The sequence below is a fragment of the Barbatula barbatula genome, assembly GCF_947034865.1.
Source record: "Barbatula barbatula genome assembly, chromosome: 19".
In the NCBI taxonomy this organism is placed as follows: Eukaryota; Metazoa; Chordata; class Actinopteri; order Cypriniformes; family Nemacheilidae; genus Barbatula; species Barbatula barbatula.
Window position 1 is genome coordinate 11,968,718 of NC_136782.1, and position 24,720 is coordinate 11,993,437.

Genomic DNA, 24,720 nt, shown 5'->3' on the forward strand with positions numbered 1-24,720 from the left:
TCCAGTCCCTGAATGTATAAAGAGAATAAACACTTTTCTGCAGCTTACTGATTTTAGGTCATTTAAACGGTTATTTTTCCAATTTTGAATATATACAGAAGGCTAAACTCATCCAAAAGAGTGGAAAAGTAATGGCTGTGTTACTGTAAAACTATTGCAAACAATAAAAAAACACAAAATCCCTACTGCCCTAAAATTTTGTTTAGAACAATTTCTAATTGAATATTTTTTAACAATATTATTAATGTGTTTAAATATTACTAATTCAAATTGTTAAATTTGTACTGTGTAATAAAATACTTTTTTTCTTTTAAAAGGCGGGATGGTTTAATGCGCAAATTTGTCATAATTTCCTATTTGGGTAAAATGTTGCTATACACTGATTCATAAATTGTTTAAATCTTTGAATCGGCTTATTGCTTAACTGCCTCCAGGGTTGCCTTTGCCCGCCTGCTTGGCTCCAGTTCAAAAGCTTGGCAATGAGCGTCCGTCCTTGTAAAGGCACAGAATAGACAAGTATCAACAGCCTTCACAGACAGCAGCGTCGAACATGAGGCATTTACTGGTAAATATACAACTGTACTTCTGTATTCTCACATCGTCAGCAACAGGTGTCGAGCAAAGAGCAGACAGAATCCACTTCCAAAATACTTTTGAAACATGAACTAGTTAACTGAACGATAGTCTGACCATTATACTGCATGCATTGCTTTACAAACCTGGTCATGAGATGACCGTCTTGGTTTTGAACGACACATATTCGGATGTGTTGAGTTGGAAACAGCAGTATTTCTTTAAAGGCTTGTAGCATGAATGACCTCTAAAGAGAAAAGACTCAGTCATTCAGTGGTCATCTGATATTGTGGCTCTTGCTTTACCAGTCAAATAAAGTGTGTTTGACTTTTTATTACAAGATTATATATGACAATTTTACAAATCTTTTTTTCAAAACTGAATCGTTTATTAAACTCAATTTAAGCTTGGGATCAAGTTTGTGTCAACGTACTGCCTGTTTTTTCTTTAATCAAACTTGTTTAAAACTGACGAACAATGTTTTCTTTTCGTCTAAAGAGTAAAAAGTCACAGTCACGCATATAGCATGCAGACAAACACATACAATTGACACGCTTAAGTACTGAAGGGGTGGGATCTTGTTTTACCCAAACCACTTCTACGTTTTGTGCTCTGATTGGTTTGTTCCGGGTGCTGGTAAATAGCAATGTGCCAAATCAGATAAGCCCCATGCAGGTGACCTTGGGAACCATAAAACATTGTTGACATTTGTCGCTTCAGGTCAAACTGTTTTTGCAAAGGGAATCTGTATGTAGCTTTCATAAATTATGTTTTTTTAGCAAGTAAAGCAAATATTTTTTAAAGGGACAGTTCACCCAAAAATAGAAGAGGGTATACTCACCCTCGAGTTGTTCCAAATCTGTATATATTTCTTTGTTCTGATGAACACAGAGAAAGATTTTTGGAAGAATGTTCAGTTCTTGGCCACCATTGGCTTCCATGGCACCTCAGAACTGTTTGATCTTCAAAATATCTTCTTTTGTTTTCAACAAAACAAATACATTTATTTAGTAGCTTTTCCTTGATACAGATTTAGAACAACTTAAGGGTGAGTAAATGGTGGCAGAATTTTCATTTTTGGATGAACTGTTTTTTTAAGACATAAAACAATGAATCACTAACGTCCTGAAAGCTTTCGAGGATTTTTTGTACTACTCTATATTAACAGAGCAAATATTTATTTATACAAATCATCTCTTTGTTTTTACATTTCAATTTAGTCATTTAGCAGACGCTTTTATCCAAAGTGTTTTACGAAGAGTTCAGGGATTAAAAAGCGATATGACATACAGGAGCAATAGTACAATAGGTGCTAATACAAAGTTAATAGTTTCAACAAAATCTAGACCACTACCTGTTGAGAGAAAGAGAGAGGGCTAGTGTACATTAAAATTTGTTTTCATTTGTCTGTCAAGTATTCACAGAAGAGAGGGGTTTTAAGTCATTTTTTAAGGTTTCGAGAGTTAGGAAGAATGTTCCAACAGGAAGGAGTTGTGAAGGAGAATGAGCAGGAAAGCGATTTACCACAGGACACTTTTATTTCAGCTTCATGAATGTGTGTCCTAAACTTGAAATATAAAATGTCTCTTTTTTTATACTCCGACAGTCTCTTCCTCGGCTGGCCTCACGGGCCTTCAGCACAACTGCAAGACAATTGAAAAATAAAGTGCCAGAAAGACAGAAGGTTTTCCTGGTAAGATGGATTTACTTGTATATAAAATATTGATACATTTAGATAAAGAGTCCATTAACTGACATGTACACGGGTAATAAATAGGGTGGCTCTGAAAGCTGTGTGGCTATGAAACTGTGCTTAGCCAATAAGTTGTGGTTAGTGTACTAAAATAAAAAAATATTTGCAAACCCTTAAATGCATTAATTAAGTGGTTAGTGGTTACAATTTGCCAAAGAACACATTGACTTGCCTAAAGAGAAATAACTCAATATTTTGTTGACTGATGAAAGCAAGATTGCTCTTTTTTGGGTCTGGGGACGCAGACGGTTTGTCAGACGACCCCCCAAACACTGAACTCAAGCCACAGTACACAATGAAGACAGTCAAGCATAGTGGCGGAAACATCATGATATGGGGATGTTTCTCATACTATGGTTTTGGGCCTATTTATCGATTTTCGGGTATCATGGATCAGTTTGAGTACACTAAAATACTCAAAGAGGTCATGTTGCCTTATGCCGAAGAGGAAATGCCTTTGAAATGGGTGTTCAATGACCCCAAACACAACAGTAAGCGAGCAGCATCTTGGTTCCAGACCAACACGATTAACGTTATGGAGTTGCCAGCCCAATCTCCAGATCTTAATCCAATGGAAAACTTGTGGGGTGACATTAGAAACGCTGTTTCTGAGGCAAAATCAAGAAATGTGGAACCACTAGGAGTTGTGGTCAGTAGTGCATTGGTGCTGGCCTGGAATTCAGAGTTAAGTGATTCACAAGAATGCAAAATCTTCAAGCATTTTTCAATTTGTACAGTAAATGTTTGACTTTGTAAAGAAAAATGCAGACACTGTTTTTTTGAACAGCCTTACATTCCTTTTTCTTCACTTTCTGTAGAGTAATAATAATTCTTCGTGTTTTGATTTAAAATAGAATGTACAGTGTTCCCAATGCATTTGTGTATTGAAATTAAAGTTACTATAAGTATTTTGAGCTTTACTCACTTTTTGAACTGTACATATAAATCATATAAAATAGTAGGCTATATTAAAATGTACCTATATTGTCAACTACAGTTTAAGTTAATCAAGAATAGAAACAAACAGTCTGCTTTAGGTTTGGCTGCTCTTTTCTTTATACATTTACAGGTTTAAGCTATAATACAGGAAAACACATAAAATGTTCATTAAAGATCTGAAATCAGAATTTATTGCCGTTATCATTTCTACTGCACACTTTCTTGAACATCTTTATTCAGTTTTAACAGCCTGTTCATCTTTCATAAACATGTCATCATTCTAAAAGAAACACTATATTTGAAGGTCCGCATGTAATAATGCAGATGTATTATCTAAAACGAACAAACAGAGACAAATACTTACAGATAAGTGTTATTTGATCTGGAGTTATGGGTGACTCACAGTATGTTATCTTCTTATTTAAACGTCTTTACGTTGCCATTTATTCCTTATTCAATTTCTGTACTTTTATACAGGAGGATAATGGTCTGCCTGTCCACATTAAAGGAGGCACTACAGATGTCCTTCTCTATCGTTTAACCATGACCATAACAGTTGCAGGTACTATAAAAACCTCAGCTTAATAATGTTCATTTTTTAGGTTTACAAATAATATTACAGTACATATGTACAAGTCTCTGTTTTTGGGATTCTGTTTAGGTACTGGCTTTTCCTTGTACTGGCTGCTGTTGGCCTGTATGCCCAAGAGTAAAGCCCAATGAGGATTGATGAAGAACTTAAATGCTGTGTTTAACTGTACAAATCTATTCCAAATACCGTAATAAAAAAAACCAATACAGTAAATAATTTCCTGGACTTCTTTAAGTAAAGCTTTCACAATAAAACCATTTGAGTGGCGCCACCTTTTGGTCAAAGTGAAATGTTGCGTAGCTGTCCTGTGAATTTAGTTATAAAAACAATCAATGCTTATGAGACTGAGTTTGGGAAGGAGTTGTTTATACAAAACAGTTATGAATCAGGTAACATTTTAATTCATCTTTGTAAGTCAGTAAAACTTTAATACAAAAAGTCTTTGAGCAGTCTTTAGAGGCTGTTTTTAGAGAAGACACAGGTGTAGTACTGTGAGGTAGCCTTTCATATGAAGCTTATAGTCAAAATTATATAAACCATGCCAGCATTGAAAAACCTTCAAAACATTAAAATCAAGCATGAAATCTCCCCTTACGATAAGATGACCTGTACATACAATACCAACGCTGGCCATTATGAACACATTTCACTTAACATCACTCTCTTTTCCCTGCAGCAACAAACTGTTAGAATTAGAATATATTTAGACGCTACATAAATGTATCAGTCCGAATTATGTTATATAAACACTGTTTAGATGCAGAATAAAACACTTTATACATTTGTCAGAATGTAGTTGCAAATACTATGCCATGTAGAGATTAGCAGTGCATTCAAATATGAAGCAATCGCTGTATCCGCCACATTGTCATGCGAGGATCTTCCCTGCATTTCTTCAGATGAGGAGATGAAACAGATTTTTGTGATGTATGTGAGGTCGGCATAGTAACCTTCCTGTGATGTTTTAACGCAAGAAGCGAATGCTCATCTTGTGGTCAATGTTGACCTTCTCCAAAGACTAAAACAAATTGATTTGAAAAAATGAAAACACGTTGAAACATAATAACTGGCTGTAATGCTTCACTAATAATAAAACAGGCGTATATAAAGTGCTGTGGTGTTATCAAACATCGCAGTCATAGAAAACTGATACCTTGCGAAACTCCTCAAACGATATGGCATCATCTCCGTCTAGATCTGCTTCCTGTATAGTGCGGTCTACTATGCTGTCCAGTTGCTCTTCTGTCACCTGCATCTCCAACATGTCCCGAAGAACCTGTCAATGAGACTCAGCTGTCAGTCATATTCAGTTGATGAGAAGCAAATGGACCAAACGAGTTATAATGATGATTCTGGAGGCCACTGACCTTTAAAAGGTCAATTCTGGATATCTTGCCATCCTCATCCTGGTCATACAACTGAAAAACAACTGTAAGAATACAGTTGAGAGATTAAATGAAAGTTACTCTAATGCTTCCTAAAGGTCCTCTCCTGGTATTATGGTACAGTGATGGTATCAACTCTTTCTTCTCAAAAATAAATTGAATACAATATTTAATAACGACTGATTTATTTATAAGCCACATGGTTAAATAATAAGCAGATAACGTTCGGTCAGTTGGTCGTTATTGCAAAATAAACACATTTAGGGTGATACGAATCTCTTTGTGTGGTCTTAGACAATGACCAGCTTATGGCACTTGTATATAGAACTTACATTACATACATTTGAGTTTGTTGGTCCTGCTATTGATGGGTTCAGGAGAACTGGATTCTTTGGGTCGGCTGTTGTCAGCAGGTCGGAAATGAGCCAGGATTCTCACGAAAGTGTAGAAGTCCACTGTTTCCCTCCTGAGGGAGACATCAATACATAACTATACAATACACAACATTGATTTTAATTACATTATGATGTAGAAATGTACCGTGCACTGTGTAAGAAAGGGTTACAAAATGCCCAGATTCACTCACCCAGGTGAAAAGAAAGCACCTATTATTCTGTCTCCTATTGGGTTTATTGCCAGTCCTTTTATTGCTCCAAAATCCTGAGGACTGTGTAAAACACAACAAAACAACAAACAAAATATGTTGCATCTAGAACTGCAATTGACATTTTACAGGACGTGAGCCAAAGTGTTGGAGTAAACATCTCACCAGAGGTAACCTCTTTTGTCTTTATCTAGCTCTTTGAAGCGGTCATGCAAACGTATAATGTGTGCAGTTGAGACTGGAAGAAATATGTACATCATCTTTTAAAAAAGGTGCATTACAGGCAGTAGAACTCAACATACATGAAATGACATCATCAGTATGCAATGGACCAATATATTAATCTAAATTACGTGTACATTTCTTTGTAAACCAGGCAAGTAAATCCATTTATTCCATTTTCTTATTTGCGATATTTCCTAAATCAGATTTTAGTATTTATCTTTAGATAAATTGTATGTAAACAGTGGACACTAAACACTAATAAGCAAAACAGCACCTGCCATTGTCAATCTAGTATAAAACCTGACGTGACCCGAATTTACAAAATAAACTAAAACTAAAGATACAGCCGTACTCATCAAATGACTACAACTAAATTAACGAACGAATAATGTAGCAAAAACAACTGTTGTTGTCGTGTTACTTACAACCAGTTTCTTGCATCAACTCTTCGACGTTTGGTATTTTTATCAGGGTGGAGTTCGTCGAACCCATGTTATATAGTTTCCTTTATCCCGATCTCGACACCATTAAATGTGCAAAATGTGCATAAAAGTTAACGGGACGGGTGTGTTTGTGCTCGATCAGCATGGGCGGCTGGTGAATCTGCCTGTTCAGAATAACAGATTAACAACTTCATGAGCGCTGCGTAGACTCATCTGTATGTGACATCATAGCACTGCAAGAGCTTTTCGAATCGCGGGCTTTTGATGCGCTCTCGCGATGCTTTGACGTCGAATACCGATTTGTCTGCGCGGGTGCCGCATGACATCATGGATGAAGTTGAACGCTTGTATTAAAACTCTAAAACTTGTCAGTGTAAGAACTTGTTTGGACATTGTAACTTGTGACATTTGACATTTTATTCATGCATATTAAGCATCGTTTGCTTGTTTAGATGGCTAGGCAATGCGATAACTCATTTTAGAATTTATATTATCACACATTAAAAAAATCTCTGAATTGTTTAAGATGCAAGACATACAATAAAAGTAAATGAACAAACTCCTTTGTGACAATATAATCCATGTGGTAATGTTTGTGTTATGTTGTACACTAGATAGCGCCATACTCTTTCACATGACATATAAAAGTCCATTGTTTGTCTGTTGGTTATGAAAACTAGAATTCAACTCAGAAATAAATCAGAAATAATAAAACTAGCTATTAAACTTCACATTGCATTGTTTCTAAAAAAAAAGTATACATCCAAATACAAAATATATACTCGAGAGATGGCAAGTGTACACCAATTCTTTGAGCTTTCATTTTTTATTTCCCTGTGTTTGTGTCCTGGGAATTTGTGAACTGTTCCCAACACCTAACAATTCTTATTCATTTTGCCTTCTATTTGCATTTGAGAACGAGTTAAAATTACTAACAGGGGAATCCTGTTACTACATCAGTGCACGAGTCCACGGGTTGGGGAGAGTTATGTCAACTGACCAGTCTATGCTTGGAATATGACATTACATGGAGATGTGGGGACTTTCTTGTCTGCTTTTGCATTCTTTCGTGTCAAGGACAAATATGCATGAGAAAGATCCAGGCCTTAAAAACAGTTCAAATGCAAAAGAACCTGGGGTCAAGGGTTGATCATTCTCTGAACACTTTGTGTTCTACATAAAGGTTGGTTAATTGCCAAGTAGAGTGTTTGTAAATTAGGTTGTATGGGGAGGCTTGTATGATGTCATATTTACAACACCTTGTGTTTTACTGGCATGTATCCAAACAATTATATAATGATATATTATATAATGTTTTATAACTATATTTAACCATTTACGTGTATATGAAACAGCTGATCGTCATTTAATAGTGCAATTAAGCTTAATTTATTTGTCTGAGTCAAAGACTTAATACATAATTTAAGAAATTATTATAATAAGTTGCGCATTCCTGACATAAATAGCTGTGGTGAACTCCAACGGTTGTGTAAAGTCTCTCAATGGTATCTGCTTACTGCTTTAGGGTGTAAAGCAATTCGGGTTTAACAGAATTATGCAATGGGGTTTATCCTCCACCAACAAACGAATCTGTCACAGTTGCCACCACTTAATTATTTAAAGTGATATTTCACCCAAAAATATAAGGGGATAAGTAGAATATTTTGAAGAATGTTGTTAACCGGCCCCCAATCACTTGCATTGGTTTTGTGTCCATACAATATAAGTGAATGGGGGCCAGTTCTGTTAACAACTTTTTTCAAAATATCTTCCTTTCTGTGCAGCGGAATAAAGAATGTCTGCCTTTAATGTCTGGTTAATTATCTCCCTGGGGACAGTCCATAGGCGTAATGATTTTTATAAAATTGTACAAACTGTATATTTTATCCCCTTAACTTAAAGATCATAGAAAACTTTTAAAAAATATTGTTCTGGACGTTTTAAAAAATATAGTACCGTACGAAAAATGCCTTTTTTGCCCATGGGAACCTCAATCTTGGTCCTTACGGTGACACGAGTCCCCATGTGTTGGTATACATTCAGGTTTAGGTCCCCACCGGGATATAAAAACAAGGCAAACACACGTGCAATTATATAAATAATATATGTAATTTAATATGTAAGTGCATGCCACTATAATTACACCGATAATAATTTGAATGGCTTGGCTAGTTATATTATTAGCAAAATATTCATGTAATGTATTCAATGTGCTGAAGTGTATGATGATTTCTGTTTGAGTTTGCCTGTTTCCGTCATTATAATATACGGTGTATACACAGAACTTTCGTTCTTACAATTTTGAAACAAATAGATGGAAAAACTTGGCAACACCCATACAATTGTTGTGGAAAGTCTGCATTGCTGAACAACAGTTTACTTCAGATATTTATCTAAAAGGGTTGTGTGTTGTGAAAATCCCATCTGTTGTTTACTTTAGTCTTGATGTTCTGGGGGCCATAACGCTACAGCTACATGAGTCAAACTAAAATGAGGGTCTGTATTGTGCCCTGTTTTAAGGACTTTTTAAAAAGTTGTGAAACAATTGTTTTTCTTTCTTATCACAGTAGATTACATCATTATATTTATACAAGGAATGTCTCAGGGCCAGGAGTACCATTTATTTGGCAAGTGAACCATCAGAAACAGGTGAGTTGACAGAGAACCACAAATTCCGGAGAAGTTTAGCTAATGTGATGTTAGTGAACAGAGTTCTTAGTAAATTAATCAAAAATACGAACCGCACTTTATGCCCAGTACTTTAAAAGCAAACAAAGACTTTTCCACAGCGTCCCTCAGTTCTCGCTTCCTCACACTTTCATATAGTATTTACTTTTCAGTCAGATAGAATCATTATAGTAAAACTTTAATAGTAAACAAATCACTCCTGCATGACTCATTTAACTTCTCATTGATTTGTTCATAGAAGGCAGATCAGTCCTTTAACTTAAGCCATTAGACTATTAAAGCAAATTTGCTGACCTTTGATCTGCTATTGTGAATGCTGTGAAACGGTCATGAAATGAAACCTTAATCCTTATGTTACAAAGAATGGACCTGTTTTATTAACGGAAAGCGTGCAACCGTTTACCTGCTGAAAACTCATTCAGTTCCTTCCATAGGGTTTCATTCCTGTAATACACACCTCTTATTGTTTTCACCACTACATAGCTGAAATCGAAATGAAAGCGGTTCGTTCAATTGATAGACTTGAATAAAGTGACGTCTTGTTGTGTTCATACCACAAAGGTCATTACTGTAACATGATGCACAGTATGCCAACACAGAAACGGTAATGATGAAAACAACTGTTGCTCACTTAACTCCCACATCCCATTATTCCTGTTTTCATAAGAATAACAAAGTGCACGTGTGAAGTAATTAAAATGTCGAAAGTGAAAGCATGTAAATTGTGGGCACCTGGCCAAAAGGGAAAGGACATATTTCCCGTGTTTTGGACCCTGACGTTGTTGCTCTGGTTGTTATGCTGTAAAATAGAGTGCATTGTCCTCGGTGTGCCGGAATGCAGAAATCATGTTTAAAGGTCTCTGCTGATGTTTTGTTTTCTTGGGATCTTCCAAGTGCAAGCAAAACAAGAGAACAATGTCAAAACCTTTGAATATGTTGGTACTTTTATCAATAGTTCTAATTCAATGGTGACCATTCCTAAAGGGGAACTCGTGGTGTACAGTGTAAACCTGCTGTATCACGGTGTACCCTCTGGGTATTTTGTCCTGACATTCATGGCCCTCTCAATCTCGAAACATAGTACTGAAAAGTATTGCTGAGACGAATGGCATTTGCAATGCTGTTAGGTATTTCAAATTGTGCTGATTTATTCATCTCAATCTAGTAAAAAGTATTGTCTTTCTTTTGTAGATGCTTCAATGCTGTAAAGAGAAGGAATGATTCAGGATAAAGCGCTGTGATTGTGACATGAGGCAATATTGGCAGAGAGAATTGTGGCAAACCAAATTTAGAAGAAAGCTATTAAACTTGAAAAGGTCAAATAATTTTCTTGACAGATGGTGGTCTGGAGCCTTGAATCACTGGAATATGACCAGCTTTTAATTACCGCATGCCTTTAAAGAGGACAAACATCTCATTAGTGCTGAACAAGTCGACAGGACTAAGCTGCCAGCTAACAGCATTCACCACCATCTCTAATTTGTGAAATTACTGAAGAATTTTCTTGTGTTCACTGCCTCCTGCTTCTCTGTTCATGTGATCCTTTGGTGCTCTGTTGGTTCGGCTGTCTGTGGCCAGTGTGTACACTCCCAAACAACCCAGCTTCGGTTAATTTACCACCCAATAGTTGGGTCCGTTCCTTTATAACCCAACGCTCGATTATGGCTAACCAGCATTTTAAAAAGTGTAAGGAACTAAAATATGTTGACTTATGATGGTGGATAACCTTCTAAATATATAGTAGAGCACGTCTTTCATTGTTTGTATTGTACTTTTGTTTCCATTCATATGCGAAAAAAGACAATGCAACGGACGGTCAAATGCAATTGTCAGATTTTATTTGTAGAGTAGAATGAGCTTTCTACATGTTTTAGAAAATGTTGTCAGACAGGTGACTCAAAATCTGTAGTCTTTATGAAAATAACAAATTTATGGAAATAAAAGTGCTTCACGATGCTATAGAAGAACCGTTTTGGTTCCAAAAGAAGTACCTTTAACATCCAAAGAACCTTCCTGTTTCACAAAAGATTCTTTGTGTCAAAAAAGAATTCTTTAGAATATAAAAAGGTAAGAAAGAAATGGTTCTTTGACTGAATGTTCTTTGTGGAACCAAATATGGTTCTTCCATGGCATCGCTCTGAAGAACCTTTTAAGCACCTTTATTTTCAGAGTGTCATGGTTCTGCTCCATCTTGTCTTGCTTTTCTTGACCAAGGGGCAGAATCATGACAGAACCTCGTGTTTTGTGTGGAGAGGAACATATTTGTGTCGATCATGACATAATATGCGTTCTCTCTGGTCTCTTGACATTGTGTCGTATTTTCATTTACTCTATTTGTCCCCCTCGTAGGAAGTGTTTGGTTTCTAGTTATTGTATTATTGTTATTATCCCCATCGTGGGTCTTTGTTTTTTGGGGGTGAAATACCTAAATGTCTGAAAATAGCTATTTAGAAATCCACTGTAGATTTGGAGGGGAATTTCCATTCACTTCAAACTAGTTTCTATCATTTCAGTGCATTCATTGTTAAAAGGGTTGAGTAATTAGCCGCATTTTTTCAGATCAAGCTGCCGGCTTCAAATGACAAACTTCTTGTTTACATCCTGGAGGATGTATTATCCATGTAAGCTCTTAGATGTAAAGATATAAGCATTACACATAGGAAAGAAAATTGAGGGGGTTTCTCTGGGCTTTTCTTACAATTTGAATACAAAATCATTTACTCATAACTGCTTGCAGTGTACAAGGTTTTCTGGGGTGACAAGATCTTTTGATCGACTGACATCTACTGTATTGCTTTGTTTAAAATGTTTGCAGTCAGATACCAGTTATTTTTAGCCGTTATTCACTTCAAATTAACAGATCATTCAGTTTACTGGAATATTCAACCCTATTTCCTGTATCTTGGTAGGAAGAGTAAGTACATCAATACGTGTAATTTTGCTTTCAATGTACATTCATGTAATAAGCATCGTTGCCTTTTATTTATATCTAAACGTGTTCTATCAGGAAGGTTTTGGTTTGGTTTTATCCCATTGGCGTGGATTCAGGTAACTTCGCTGTAAAGTCACATCTCTTTGTTATCTCTCTCAGGTGTCACAGTGGAAACACATTTACCTGAAAGAGATTCCAAGCACATTTCCAAAGAAACTGTGAATTCCCAAAAGGACAGACTCTCCCACAATTAAAGTAACAAATGCGCCGCTTCTAATATCACTACATCATCTCTGATTGACATTGTCATTTCCATACTGTGTTGTGTACGTGGCCACACGCACACGGCATCTGATGATGTCTGTTTGAAAGGATTTCCCATGTGTCACCTTGGCATGTGATAGCTGTAGGCAAAATACACAAACATGGATTCCGAAAATTCAATGCTTTTCGATGCTATGACACAGACTAGACAACATCCGTGTTTGTTGGTTTTAGACTAAACAACTTTTAATGAGATTGTTAGTCACAGTAGCTGCAAAAAACTTTTGATTGACTGATAATATCAAACTCGCCTGAACAAACAGAGAATTATTAATAGTCTATGTACACCACAGTTCATATTTTATTCAACATACATTTCATATTTTTACATAATGGATTTGATTACTGTTATCTGTTTGTTTACATGCAAGGAATCACTTGTTTTGTTGCAGAATAGCTACACAACATGCGATTTTTTTTAACTGTGTAGGTGTGCATTGCTTTTTCCTGAAATGTTTCTCGTACTAAATTACTCACAGATCTGAAGATGGTATTTTGCAACACTGCTCACAAGCAGAATAAAGAAAAACAGGTACACAATTAGATTCTTGTTTCAGCATCATTTGAATGATCAGTATGTAAAATAAATAGCGGTATAATTGCTTTACATAGCATTGATTTGATTGAGTCAAAGTGTAGGTCATAGTACATAGGCTACTGTAGATACCAGACGCAACATACAGTGTCCTAAAACCTTTAATTTCTTCTGTGTATATACTGTACAACGTACTCAATTTCATTGCATTAAATGAGCCAACAGGTAGTAAACGGATGACTGCCGGTTATTATTCATTGTGTCTGCCGGTTTTGTGAGTTATGATTGTGTCAGTGTGTAAATACTTTTCTATTTTCAGTTTCATTGCTGCATGGCATTTTTAAGAACAGAACTTCTGTTAGGCTAGATCAGGTATTGTTTGTTGAGACACAATATCAGCAGAGCAAATCTAGGAGGTGTCCCTTACGCCGAGAATAATTAACCAGACATTTACGAGAAATATACAGCCTTTATGAGAAAACAAAACCCTTTTGAAAGACTTTTTCTCATTGAGTGCAAGATTAAAATCTGTTGTCTGATTTTCAAAACAACGATTTAACTTTAGAAATGAAAGTTAAAATATGAGCCTCAGTTAAAAATGTTCTTTTGAAATGTGCAAATTTTCCTTTTAAGCCTCAGATTTTCAACTCTTTATAGAATTAGAGAATGAATGAAAATGCTTGCCAGTATTTTGTTCTTTTTCTGTACTAACATGTTTGACTGTTCATTCAAATAAAGAAATGAATAAATCCTCCACTTAATTTTCACAACATCATTTTGTTTGCATGTTTACTAAAGAAACACAGTTCATTTGATATATGAAGCTTGTTCAAGATGATCAAAGTACTGCCATAAACAAAACATCACTAGAGGGTAAACTAAACATTGTTTTGATTTCGCTTCTACTGATGCATGTTTGCATCACAGGTCAGCAGTTTTTCCTGTTGCTCTAATGATTGCAACAGATCAACAAATCTACAGAATTATGCTGTTTGGTTGGTTGGAAACATTAAGAGCTTTAACTTGAAATTAAATAAACATGTCTAAACAGAAATGTCTTGGCCTGCATATTTAGAGCTTATTTGAATGTGCATTAGATATCAACCATATACGGGATTTGTTTTGCAGATGGCCTAAATTAAGCATCTTCTGCCAGCTTTTTGCCCTGTATGAAGCTAAACTATTTGATAAATAAAAAAATAATCAGCTAAATCTTGTTAAATTACTTATCAGATAAACATAAAAATGAATGTTTTGGAATTCCTAACAAATAGCAAAGAGCACATTTGTCTACTGTATTGGGCCAGTTCACCCAAACATTTTAATTCTGTCATTATTTACACACCATCAAGATGTTCCAAACCTGTGTGAGTTTCTTTGTTCTACTGAACACAAAGAAAGATATTTGGAAGTATACCAGTAACCAAACAGATCTCATCCCCCATTGACCACCATAGTATTTATTTTCCCTGCTATGGCGGTAAATAGGGGATTTATTCATCAAATATCCTTTGTGTTCACCAGAACCAATACATTTATACAGGTTTGGAACAACTTGAGGGTGGAGTAAATGATGACAGAAGAACAATACCTTTAGCTTTTCTAGCAGAATACATGTTCCGATCATTTCCAATAATTGTTCCATCTAAATACGGGTGCACCTGTTATTCCTGCTTTGAATTACTTTTTTAAAAATATATTAGCAAAGCGGTGATACACATCTGCATTTTGCAACAACAACACATTTTAAGTTTAGACTGGCCGTATCCAAAACAATGATGATTTTCAACATCCTTCAAAGGATCTACAGGAATCAAATATGATCAAAGGACACAATCCAAAACATCCTCATCATTAACACACCTGTCTTTATCTGCTGCCTGCCTGGGTTTTCCAGAATGTATCCTGTTTTCCCTGCGTGTACAAGCTAAAGTGCCGGAAGCTGGTAGATTCTGCTCCCAGTTTGAATGGGAGGGAGGTATGTCAGACAACAGGCCTCGCTTGCACTTTCAGGTGGCACAATGCCAACCCATCAACAACAGACGCCTTGACTTTTTCTCAGAAAGAACATTCCCTAAATTCTTCCTTTTGTACAGAAAAGGGGGAGGCTGAAGAACATGGACAATGTCCTGAAGACGGTAATTTGGAGTAATTATCAGACAGGACACAACGTTTAAAAGACTGGATAACCACACACTGTACATCATAAAAGTATAAGATCAAAATAAAAGAGAAAAAACTAAAACATCACTATGAACTACAGATTTATTTTATCATTTGAACTGTCATCCAAACATAGAAAAAATTGCATTTCTTAAAACTCTAACAAGTAAAAACAATATGAAAAACTTTTCTTGATCTACACACTGCGTCTCTTCCAACAGTATCAACAATATGTCTGATTCATCATGCACTACACAGATTTTTGTCCAATCAAATGCCGTTTAACTGAGGACATCCCTTCCCTGGACTGATTGGCAGGTTTATGGCTGTGGCGTAACGAAAGCCTGTTGGTTTTTTTAAACGGGTCTTTGACATTTCTTAAACCAACCTTCTAGTTTCAGTAGGAAATGCAGAGACAGAAACAAGTTTTTATGGGATCTGTAACAGTTCAAATTCCCCAACAATCACAGCCAGGAAGTGTGTACATTTTGTTTGGAATTTCTCATTATACTTAATTGCATATGAAAACTAGTATTTTGCAGTTTCCTTTTCATACTCCGAAGGTCAAGGATGACTCATTAAAAAGATTTTGTTTGGTACCACATGCTACTGTAAAGGAAGTGTTATGGCCTTATGGGGCACCACCACACAAACCTCAGCTTATATTCTAGAATCGTCTTCCTGTTTATAGCTTCTAGCTCTGTTCTTGCTTGCTCATGAACTTTTTTTCTGCACCTTGAACTAATCCAGTTTTTACATAATTTTTACAGTTTCGTTTCTCTCACCCTCCTTTGCTGCGTTCGCAAGGTCTTTGACCCTGAAGGATAAATCGCTTTCTCTGACTGCTGATGACAGTTGGCAGCTTAGCGCCCCAGCAAGAGGTTAAAGGTGTCAGAGCTCCCAGTCAGCTCCTGGTCTAACAAATCAGAGAACAACCCTTAGTGAAGCAGCTGTCCTGCTTTCTAGAGAATGTTTTAAGGGACCAACTTGAATCATGAAAGACCTACAGTGGATCAGGCCACCAGCAGTGAGGATTTTGACTTGTTCCTGCCATCGTCTGTGCATGCACACGTATATGTGCTGGGTCAATATCAATATTAGTGCCTTTGAAACTGAAAGAAACTTCCAAAATAAAAACCTGAGATTTTCCATTTTCCATTTGTTGTATTAAGAAGAAATTAGGCTGTTAGAAATATATGTTGGTCAAGCTCCCACATTTTTTATTATTAAACTGCATGCAGATACTGTACACGCAAACCACAAAAGATGTCCACCCTGTCATGGACGAATTCAAAGTAGAACCAATCCAAACACATCATCATTAAAACACCTGCTGATACCAATATTGCCAAAAAAGTTTATATCATCCTCTCATGTATACCATCTACAGTTATATTATGTATTACAACTGTTGTATTTATTTTATATTTAATATTATTTGATATTTGTTGGTGAAAGGGCGGACAATGAGAGGGTGGATATTTTGGGCTTCTGTTAGCATTTAATAAACAAATTGTGTACAAAAAAGTGATTCATAATTGAAGCTGACTTGCACTTTTTAAAATATATATTTTGAATTTCTGAAAAGTTTTTATTTGAATAAATATTTCACCATGACAGGGTGGACATGTTAAGATTGACAACATCCAACTACAAACACAATATGATGGGAATTAGGAAATATAAGTGTCGATATGTACTGTGTGTCCAGCAGATGTTTTATCCTCCACTGAGGAAAAGCTAAATGTGTTCAGGGATGTCACTGAGTACTATACGACTTCTTGAAGGGACATTCACCCCATAATGACAGGGTGGACAGCATTTTCAGGGACACATACAAAATGCTTAATATTTAATTTTTTTTATCAAATAACTTGATGAGGCCCTCTACAATAAAACCTCAAAATGTCACTATTCTGCATTATGTTCATGATGGATCAGTGATTCTGAAGAAGACACCAAAGGCACTTTATAGTGATATTGACCCTGTTACCAGCAGTCCGACCTGACAAAACGAAAACCCTGTATCCTTACCAGCCGTAACTACATAACATTTGTCCTCAGTGAAATCGCATTGGTCAAAAAGTACATAAAAAAGTTCTGGCTGTGATTGTTACACATCATTTTTGCGTTTTTACTTTTATATCCTTCTAATAAATGACGGCGCGACTGTGCATGGGATGAGTGCATATTAGTGCATTTTTGTTTCTGTATTATAATGATCATATGGAGTCTGTGACCTATCACTGCTTTTCTCTCCTGGCTGAAAATTCAAGCATTTCCTGTTGTGTCAGTTGCTGCACTTTAATCTGATTGGACCAATCAAAAAATGTCTTGCCTTAAAAATGATGATAATTATCAGAGGAAGCGCGTTGGATTTGTGTACAACAGCGCATTCTTTTTTTTATTAAATTTGAATAATTTATTTTCTGGAAACATCCAAACTGAAGCATAAATATACTATCACAGGATTTTACTGAAGCATATGTTTTTGTTCTTCTTTCATTGGTGTTGCAGGCCAAACAAACATCGAAGGATTAATCCAGGTATCCCACACACACATGTCTGCTGTCTAAATTCTAAACAATATTTTTTGTTGCTTTTACCGTTAACTCTCAACTTTAATTCAAAAAGCATATAAAAGACTTGAATAAACATTAGCACTTAAAAATAGTTAACATTTTTGCCGCAGCTGTACTATGACAATAACCAATTTTATTAAAGTGATAAAGCACCAAAGCTTAATTTCCATTATACATGTGACCTACTTTTACATTTATAAATATAATGTGTTGGCCTGGGAAAGTTTCCGGTGAATAAATCCTTTGATCTTTCAAGAAGAACAAGAGGTGATTCACTCCCTCTTCCTCAACTTTTTAACACCCCAACCCCCCCATCCCTCCCATTTCTTTAAATGTAGACACTATACTGGTTGCGTTCCGACTTTCCTGCATTTCTGTCCTTTCTTCAAACTCATTTTTGTCTTTTTTGTGAGATTTCTGTTTGATTATTCAAATTGAATGTCAGCCCATAGCAAGCAAGGACTTTACCCATGTTTCTCAGTGTCGCATAGAAAAAGTTGATCTGCTCATTTACAGCACATGCCTGGCTGGGGTAGACTGAATGTATTTTGAGGATGAAAAGGGCCAGTCCCCCTACTTAATGCTTCATATAGGCAGTGTCTTTTTTGTCAAATTTGTGCATGTAAAGATGGGAAAAACTGCAGCCACTGAGCTCCATAAAACTCAATGATTCACTCAGTGAGATTGTATTTCCCGTGAACGAAATACATCAGGGCCTGGTAACTCAACTTCCTTGTATATTCCCTGTACTGGTAATACTGGCACACTTTTGCACGGTGCTGGGAAATATCCCAAGACAAAAGCGAAGGGGTGCTTCAGACCCAGATGCTGGGACAGACCCTTTGATGTCTGGGGACGGCACACTTGCCTTACACCTCTCCTAAGGTGTGATTCGAAAGAGGAAAGAGAGAACCACCACCATGGGAAATGACCCTCAGGCCCTCCTAATTCACACTCACTTCTGTCTTTCATGTTCATGGGAACAGCCTTTACTGTACAGACAAAATGTCTGTGAAGGTTAGTTGCCCTCTCGCTCAAATATAGCAAAGACGAGACATTTACCGACCCTCCATGCCTAACATCATCAGTTTAAATGATACGAGAATTTCAATGTCCATTCTTTCATCATTCAGAATGAAAGTAGTATGATGTATGTTCTTACATTTCTGATGTGTCTGAATCACATAAAGATTCAGAGCTGGATGTGATAGCCGTATGATTAGAAATCTATCAAAACAAAATAGTATTTTATGGTTTTTTTTTTGGTTATTAGAATATGTCTTTCTGTAACCTTTCAAATGGAAGACCTCTAACCCCATAGTAAGAGCAGCTTATCTTTAGGAACTGTACAACTGGTTTTCTTTATCATGCGACAAACTGAACCGCTGGCACTTAAAAAATTTCTTCATGGTTCCTCTTGGAGTTTGTCCAGAAACAAGAAGCAACTTGATCTTCTGCTTGAAGGAAATGTAGCCTTGAATGATTACCAGCAAGTATACGTTTTTCATTCTAGAGAAGTGTAAGCCTCTGCCAACGTGATGCAAGCACCACAGTATGAAACGGTAAACAGTTGGTTATACACTGGTTATGCAAGTTTGATTGACAGGTGAGAGGAGCATGCTCCTTTCAAAATTATATTTGAAAGTGAATTTATTATTGTTCAGATGTTTGGTCATGCTGGAATGGACAGTTTTAGGGGTCAGCCCAAGCTGTCCGTCAGCGTGTTTCCCCCTCGGAAAAGCTCCACTCAGAAGACACTTATCAAGTCTCTCTTTCTCTCTGAGTGAGAATGAAACCTGCTTCCTTCCTCTACCTCCTTTCCCACACTTTACTCCATTGTGCAGTTGATGGATCGGTCTGAGCTGTAAGAACTTACAGTATACTTGAACAATCATCGTGGTTCAGTTCCTCTTCATCACAGAACACAGCTCGATCAGCATTTCTCCAGACCAGTACAGTACAAGATGTTGGTGATCTTAATGTTCTGTGTAAGAAAATGATCAAGATGCAAAATGGTGACTTCAGTTTTATTTTCGTGGCGTTCGGTGATGATTGTTGTTTGGGTGGATTCTGGTTCAGATTCTTCTAAATCAAATCTCCCAAAAAATCACTGGTTTTCAGTGTGGTCCCAGACTTTTGGACCCCACTGCATGTAGGGGAGATGGGTTGAAGACAGGAGGTCCTCGAGTCTCGAGTATGTGGCTCCTCAAACCTCTCCGTTCGAAACTTCCCAACACCCCACTTGGGGAGAAACGGGTTTCATTGCTCAAGCTCCACTGTCTGATACAGAGAGGAGGGGGACAGGTGTTCAGGCAGGTCTGTTAGAGTCATCTGTGTTAATGTCCCTGGTCACGCCAGTTCCCTGTACTCCCTTTCCCACGCTGCCCGGGGTCAGAGGGGAGCAGCCTGCCGGATGCAAGCTTCCCCCAAGACTCCTTTCATTAAACAGGGACTCTTCAGATCACCCCTAAAACCGAAAAGGTCTCCAGCCAAAACCATTGCAAATGTTTATTTCGAGAACATTGAATGAGTCATTGAAGAATATCGGCCATTGACCTCTTAGCAAATCGTGGTTCCAAATACAAGAGCCTAAAGATAGATCTAGAGAAAGCGTCAGAGCAATACTTCTCATGGTCAATTGTGGTTATTTTATTTGCACATTTTGGGAAATTCGACAGAAAATTTAAACAATGCCCAGAAATATTTGAATTCATTATATGTAATATATATACACAGTAATATATACAGTATGCAAATAAATGCATTATAATTCACACACACAAAATATATAAGGAAGGCTTCAATTTCAACAATGACACACACTGATTTATAAACCTTTCCATCCCCTGCCAAATCTCCTCTTTGGAGAGGAGGTGCCATGGGGGGTGATGTTTTCGGTACGTATCCCACTGTTTTTACTCATGTCTTCATGCTGCTGCTGTCTGTTCTCAAGCCGTCGCGTCACTTCTTTATTTCTCGGACTTGTCATCACTGTAAAGATGGAGAGCTGTATACTGTAAAATATGGTTATAGTCTTTTTCACAGATTTTCCATATAATGTCAAAGAACCCTAATTTTTTATTTGACTGATTTTTCATTTTTACAAAATTACAGAAAAAGACAGCAAATTTACAAGAAAAACAGGGAAAACTGTTTTTTACTGGTTATGCCTGGCGCCTCACTAGTTTTGGGCAGGATTTTCTTTACAGTTTATTTTTGAACAGTCAAACCTTTTTACGGGAAAAACTAGGAACACATGTAATTATACAGGACATTTTTAATTTTATAGTTTTTTACAGAATTTGTTCAACAATGTTATTTGTGTAGTTATGTACAAAAGCAATATTAGAGCATTCAGGCATGCAAAGTGGCACATGTATTTGACAATAAGCCACACCTGAAAAAGTGCCTTGATATTTTGAAAAATGTTGGTATCCAAACCCCTTCAGTTGTGCAGACACAAAACTGCTGAAACATTTCCATCACACTGCGATAAAATTTTCATCAGTTATATAGCCTACATGCCGAGCAACATGAGGGTGAATAAATCACTTTGTAATGTAAATGTAAGAAAACCCACACACTGCAATGATCGATTATATACTGTTTGTATCCTATATGGAACCCTCATATTTGTATCAAATTTCCGCACAGGCACCTTAGACCAGCCTCCCAAAGTTTCCCTTTGAGACAATAGCAGGAAATCCACTGAACACACTGTTTTTTTCCATGGATTTGATGCGAGACACTTGTTAAGCTAGCTGACTGTGTAAAGATTGTGGGACTAATTACAGTGAGAAGGAAGGCTGTCTTGTTTTCTTTTGAAATTAGGTTTGTTGACTCTTGCTCTGGCATGTTTTGTTTTCTCTGTTTCGTTTTTGCCCACTGTCAAAGCCCCCACCCCACCACATTCCCCTTCCTCCCTCTGCGTCCCTTCCGAAAAATCCACTCCGTCAGTAGGACCTATATTTGTGTTGGGCACTTCCTATTTGTCCTGACCTTTGACCCCCAAGGCCAGTGGCAGCTGAGCTGTGGAGGGTGGTGTCAGATCCTGACCCCTGGAGTAGACACTGCATCATTATTCCCCAGAGCTAGCTTGCCATGACTGCATGCAATGTTAGAGACCAAAGAAGATCATAGATTTTCATGCTGGTCTGTGTTCGTTCATGTTGGTTTGTTGGTGAACCAGCACAGAGTTTAGAACATGTTATTTCTGATATGAAAGATAGACCTTGGGAATTGTGAAATGCTTTGGGTGTTTGTGTATTGTACGAGTATGTGTGTACAGGTTGTTTGGTCAGGAAGATGCACCGTTTCCTCCTCACAGTAAAGGAAAGAATAGGGGAACCGGAGTGATGAGAGTGCCAGAATAAGGCCCACTTCCCTTCCCATGTCAAGACCTATAAATACTCCAAAAACAGGAAGCCAACAGGGGAGGAATTGTGGGCAAATTTTAATCCTAGATAGACAATCCCCCCCACATTTCCTTTCAAAGGCCCGGTTGCAAGAAACCCCTTAATTCTTATTGTAACAGTATAGTTACTAAGGGTTTTCTTACCCTTAGGTTTTCTTTCAAGCGGGCTTAGACCTTTTTGGAAGTTCTCAGCCGTGCATATCACATCTGCCATATATTGTTTAACTTTCAAACAAAGACGCAATTAAAGTATAACTATATGGATTTGTCATTATACGCACCATATGTGTTACTAACACTCTGAAGCGAAGGAGCACATGAGTTTAAAAGGGATTTGTATCCGTCATAATCAGGTGTGTGTTTCTTCTTTCTGCTACAGGACAGACATCAGACGGGGCCTCTCAGACAGGAGGAAGAGGGCTGAAATCGCTGGTGATGTGGAGTTGACAGGTGTCCCTTTAATCTAAGTGGGCTTCTCCTTTTTACTGCTCTTTCCTTTCCTTCATCATATTTTACTTCCTCTTCTTTCTTCTGCGCCTTCCAGTAATTACAGAAGACAATTCTGTTCTCTTATGAATGAAGCATGTGACAGGAATGATACCATGAATTGATGAGGAAGTTGGCATACATGTTACTGTGCTTTAATGTTAATGTGCAAACCTCATGAGTATGAGAAAGTGAAGATAGGTGATTTACTTTAAAGAAATAACAACTTTGGTGCCTACCCCACATATCAGATTGATGTTACAGGTGTTGAGCCCACATTCCAGCTATTGTTTACTGTATCTTGCTCAGATAATAGAGAGAACCCTCACTTTTCTTCACGGTACAGATAAGGAAACTAGAAAGAGGAAGAAGCATGAAAACTCCATTGTTGATCATCCACAGCTTAGTGTTCTAAGAAGTAATTATGGTATTGCTATTACAGTACCATTGAAAAGTTTGGAAGCACTTACTCATTCTTTATTTAGAGTTTTCTACCAATTGGCATAATAGTAAACTCATCAAAACTATAGAGTAGGAAAACTTTTTAAACATTTAAACCCTTTTTATTGTGCATTCAAATTAATATCAATCAAACCGCAGCTGGGTTGTTTTGATTAAGTAATAAAAACAAAAACAAAATAAAACTAACTAACACAATAAAACACAATAAAAACTTTAGAATATAATAAAAACATGATTTTTGAAAAAATTATTAATTCTGTTCTGCAAAACTCTTAAGTTGTAAATGTGGGAATTATGTTATAACTAAAAGTATGTAAAATAAATCCAAAACTATTATCTTTTTGCATCTTCAAACTTGCGAAACTTTGACCTTAATTGGCAAAATTGCCGTCTTGGGCAGTTTGCAAAATCGATCTATTTGCATCATTGGTTGTTTTTTTCTTCATTATTTGGTCGACAAAAATATTGTATGAATATTTTTTGATTTTCTGATAAAATAAATTAACAAGTTGGCACAATAATACACTGCCTGTCCAAGAAAAGCCACCACCTGGGCAGTGCTACGATCTGGGGTTGCTATAGTTTGTAAGGTCTAGGTTCAGCAACGTTCTTCACCCAAAGAATGAGGTTGTTGACTACCCGAATATACTGAATTTCTTTTCTTCCATGATGGCACGGGAATATTCAAGAAGGACAATGCCAGGATTCATTGGCCTCAAATTGTCAAACATTTTCTCACATGGATTGGCCACCACAGAGTACAGACCTTAACCCCATTGAGAATCTTTTGGATGTGCAGGAGAAGACTTTGAGCAGCCTCATCAATACAAGAACTTAATTCTGAACAGGAATAAATGTTGTGACATTGCAGAAGCATATCGAAACGATCCCATGGCGAATGTGTGTCGTAATCGAAGCGAAAGAAGGTCCAACAAAATATTAGAGTGTGTGACTCTTCTTTGGACGGGCTGTGTATTTTGTCTACAAGTGTAATTTAACACATTTAAGCATAGACCTTGAGATGAAAAGATTTTTAGATCATTAAATATTTTGGTCTAGTGTTTCCCAATTTTGACTGATAATGTATAAACATAAAACATATATTGGTTCTATCTTACTCTATCATTTAATATCACAAGTCAACAGTACCAGGGTAGCAGACAAAAATCAGCCAAAAGAAGCCAAAGAATCTCTTTGGCCATAGCATCTCCTTGTGTTACATAGTTTATCACGAATACCAGCTACTCTTGGCCCCTCCCAGCTCTGTGTATACAAATGCATCCTGTTTGCAACTGTAGCCAGTTCAAATCTGTTGGTTCATTCCATTCTTAATCCAAAGTCAATAGGGTTACACAAATCTTAACTGCTGACTAATAAAATCATATCACGTCACTCCTGATGAAAAGACCAGATTGCAATTTCCATTGTACTTTTGGTTTATTTGTGCTAGCTTGTGTGACATTGGCTCTCTTGGAAATTAACAAGCAACATTGTCGGACTGTCCAAATACATGGCAGTGCCACATCTGAAGACAAAAAATTCCTTACACCGAAATTTCTTAAACTGCAAGAATTTACTTATCAGCATCACAAATATAAATAGAAGGATGCGGTTTACATG

The 24,720-nt window shown here is 36.8% G+C and overlaps 2 protein-coding genes across 2 annotated transcripts; one reads left to right on the plus strand and one right to left on the minus strand.

The window, feature by feature from the left end:
- Window positions 1–466: 466 nt before the first annotated feature.
- Window positions 467–4,067, plus strand: cox7a1 (cytochrome c oxidase subunit 7A1). The gene is made up of 4 exons (XM_079481161.1): window positions 467–565; window positions 2,180–2,266; window positions 3,743–3,827; window positions 3,927–4,067. Exons 1-4 carry the CDS (start codon window positions 551–553, stop codon window positions 3,986–3,988), a joined length of 249 nt encoding a protein of 82 aa, XP_079337287.1. The 5' UTR covers window positions 467–550; the 3' UTR covers window positions 3,989–4,067.
- Window positions 4,060–6,731, minus strand: chp2 (calcineurin-like EF-hand protein 2). The gene is made up of 7 exons (XM_079481160.1): window positions 6,497–6,731; window positions 6,012–6,084; window positions 5,829–5,909; window positions 5,584–5,708; window positions 5,225–5,286; window positions 5,011–5,133; window positions 4,060–4,875 (listed from the first exon to the last, which is right to left on the minus strand). The coding sequence occupies exons 1-7, from the start codon at window positions 6,561–6,563 to the stop codon at window positions 4,822–4,824; spliced, it is 585 nt and encodes a 194-aa protein (XP_079337286.1). The 5' UTR covers window positions 6,564–6,731; the 3' UTR covers window positions 4,060–4,821.
- Window positions 6,732–24,720: the final 17,989 nt, after the last annotated feature.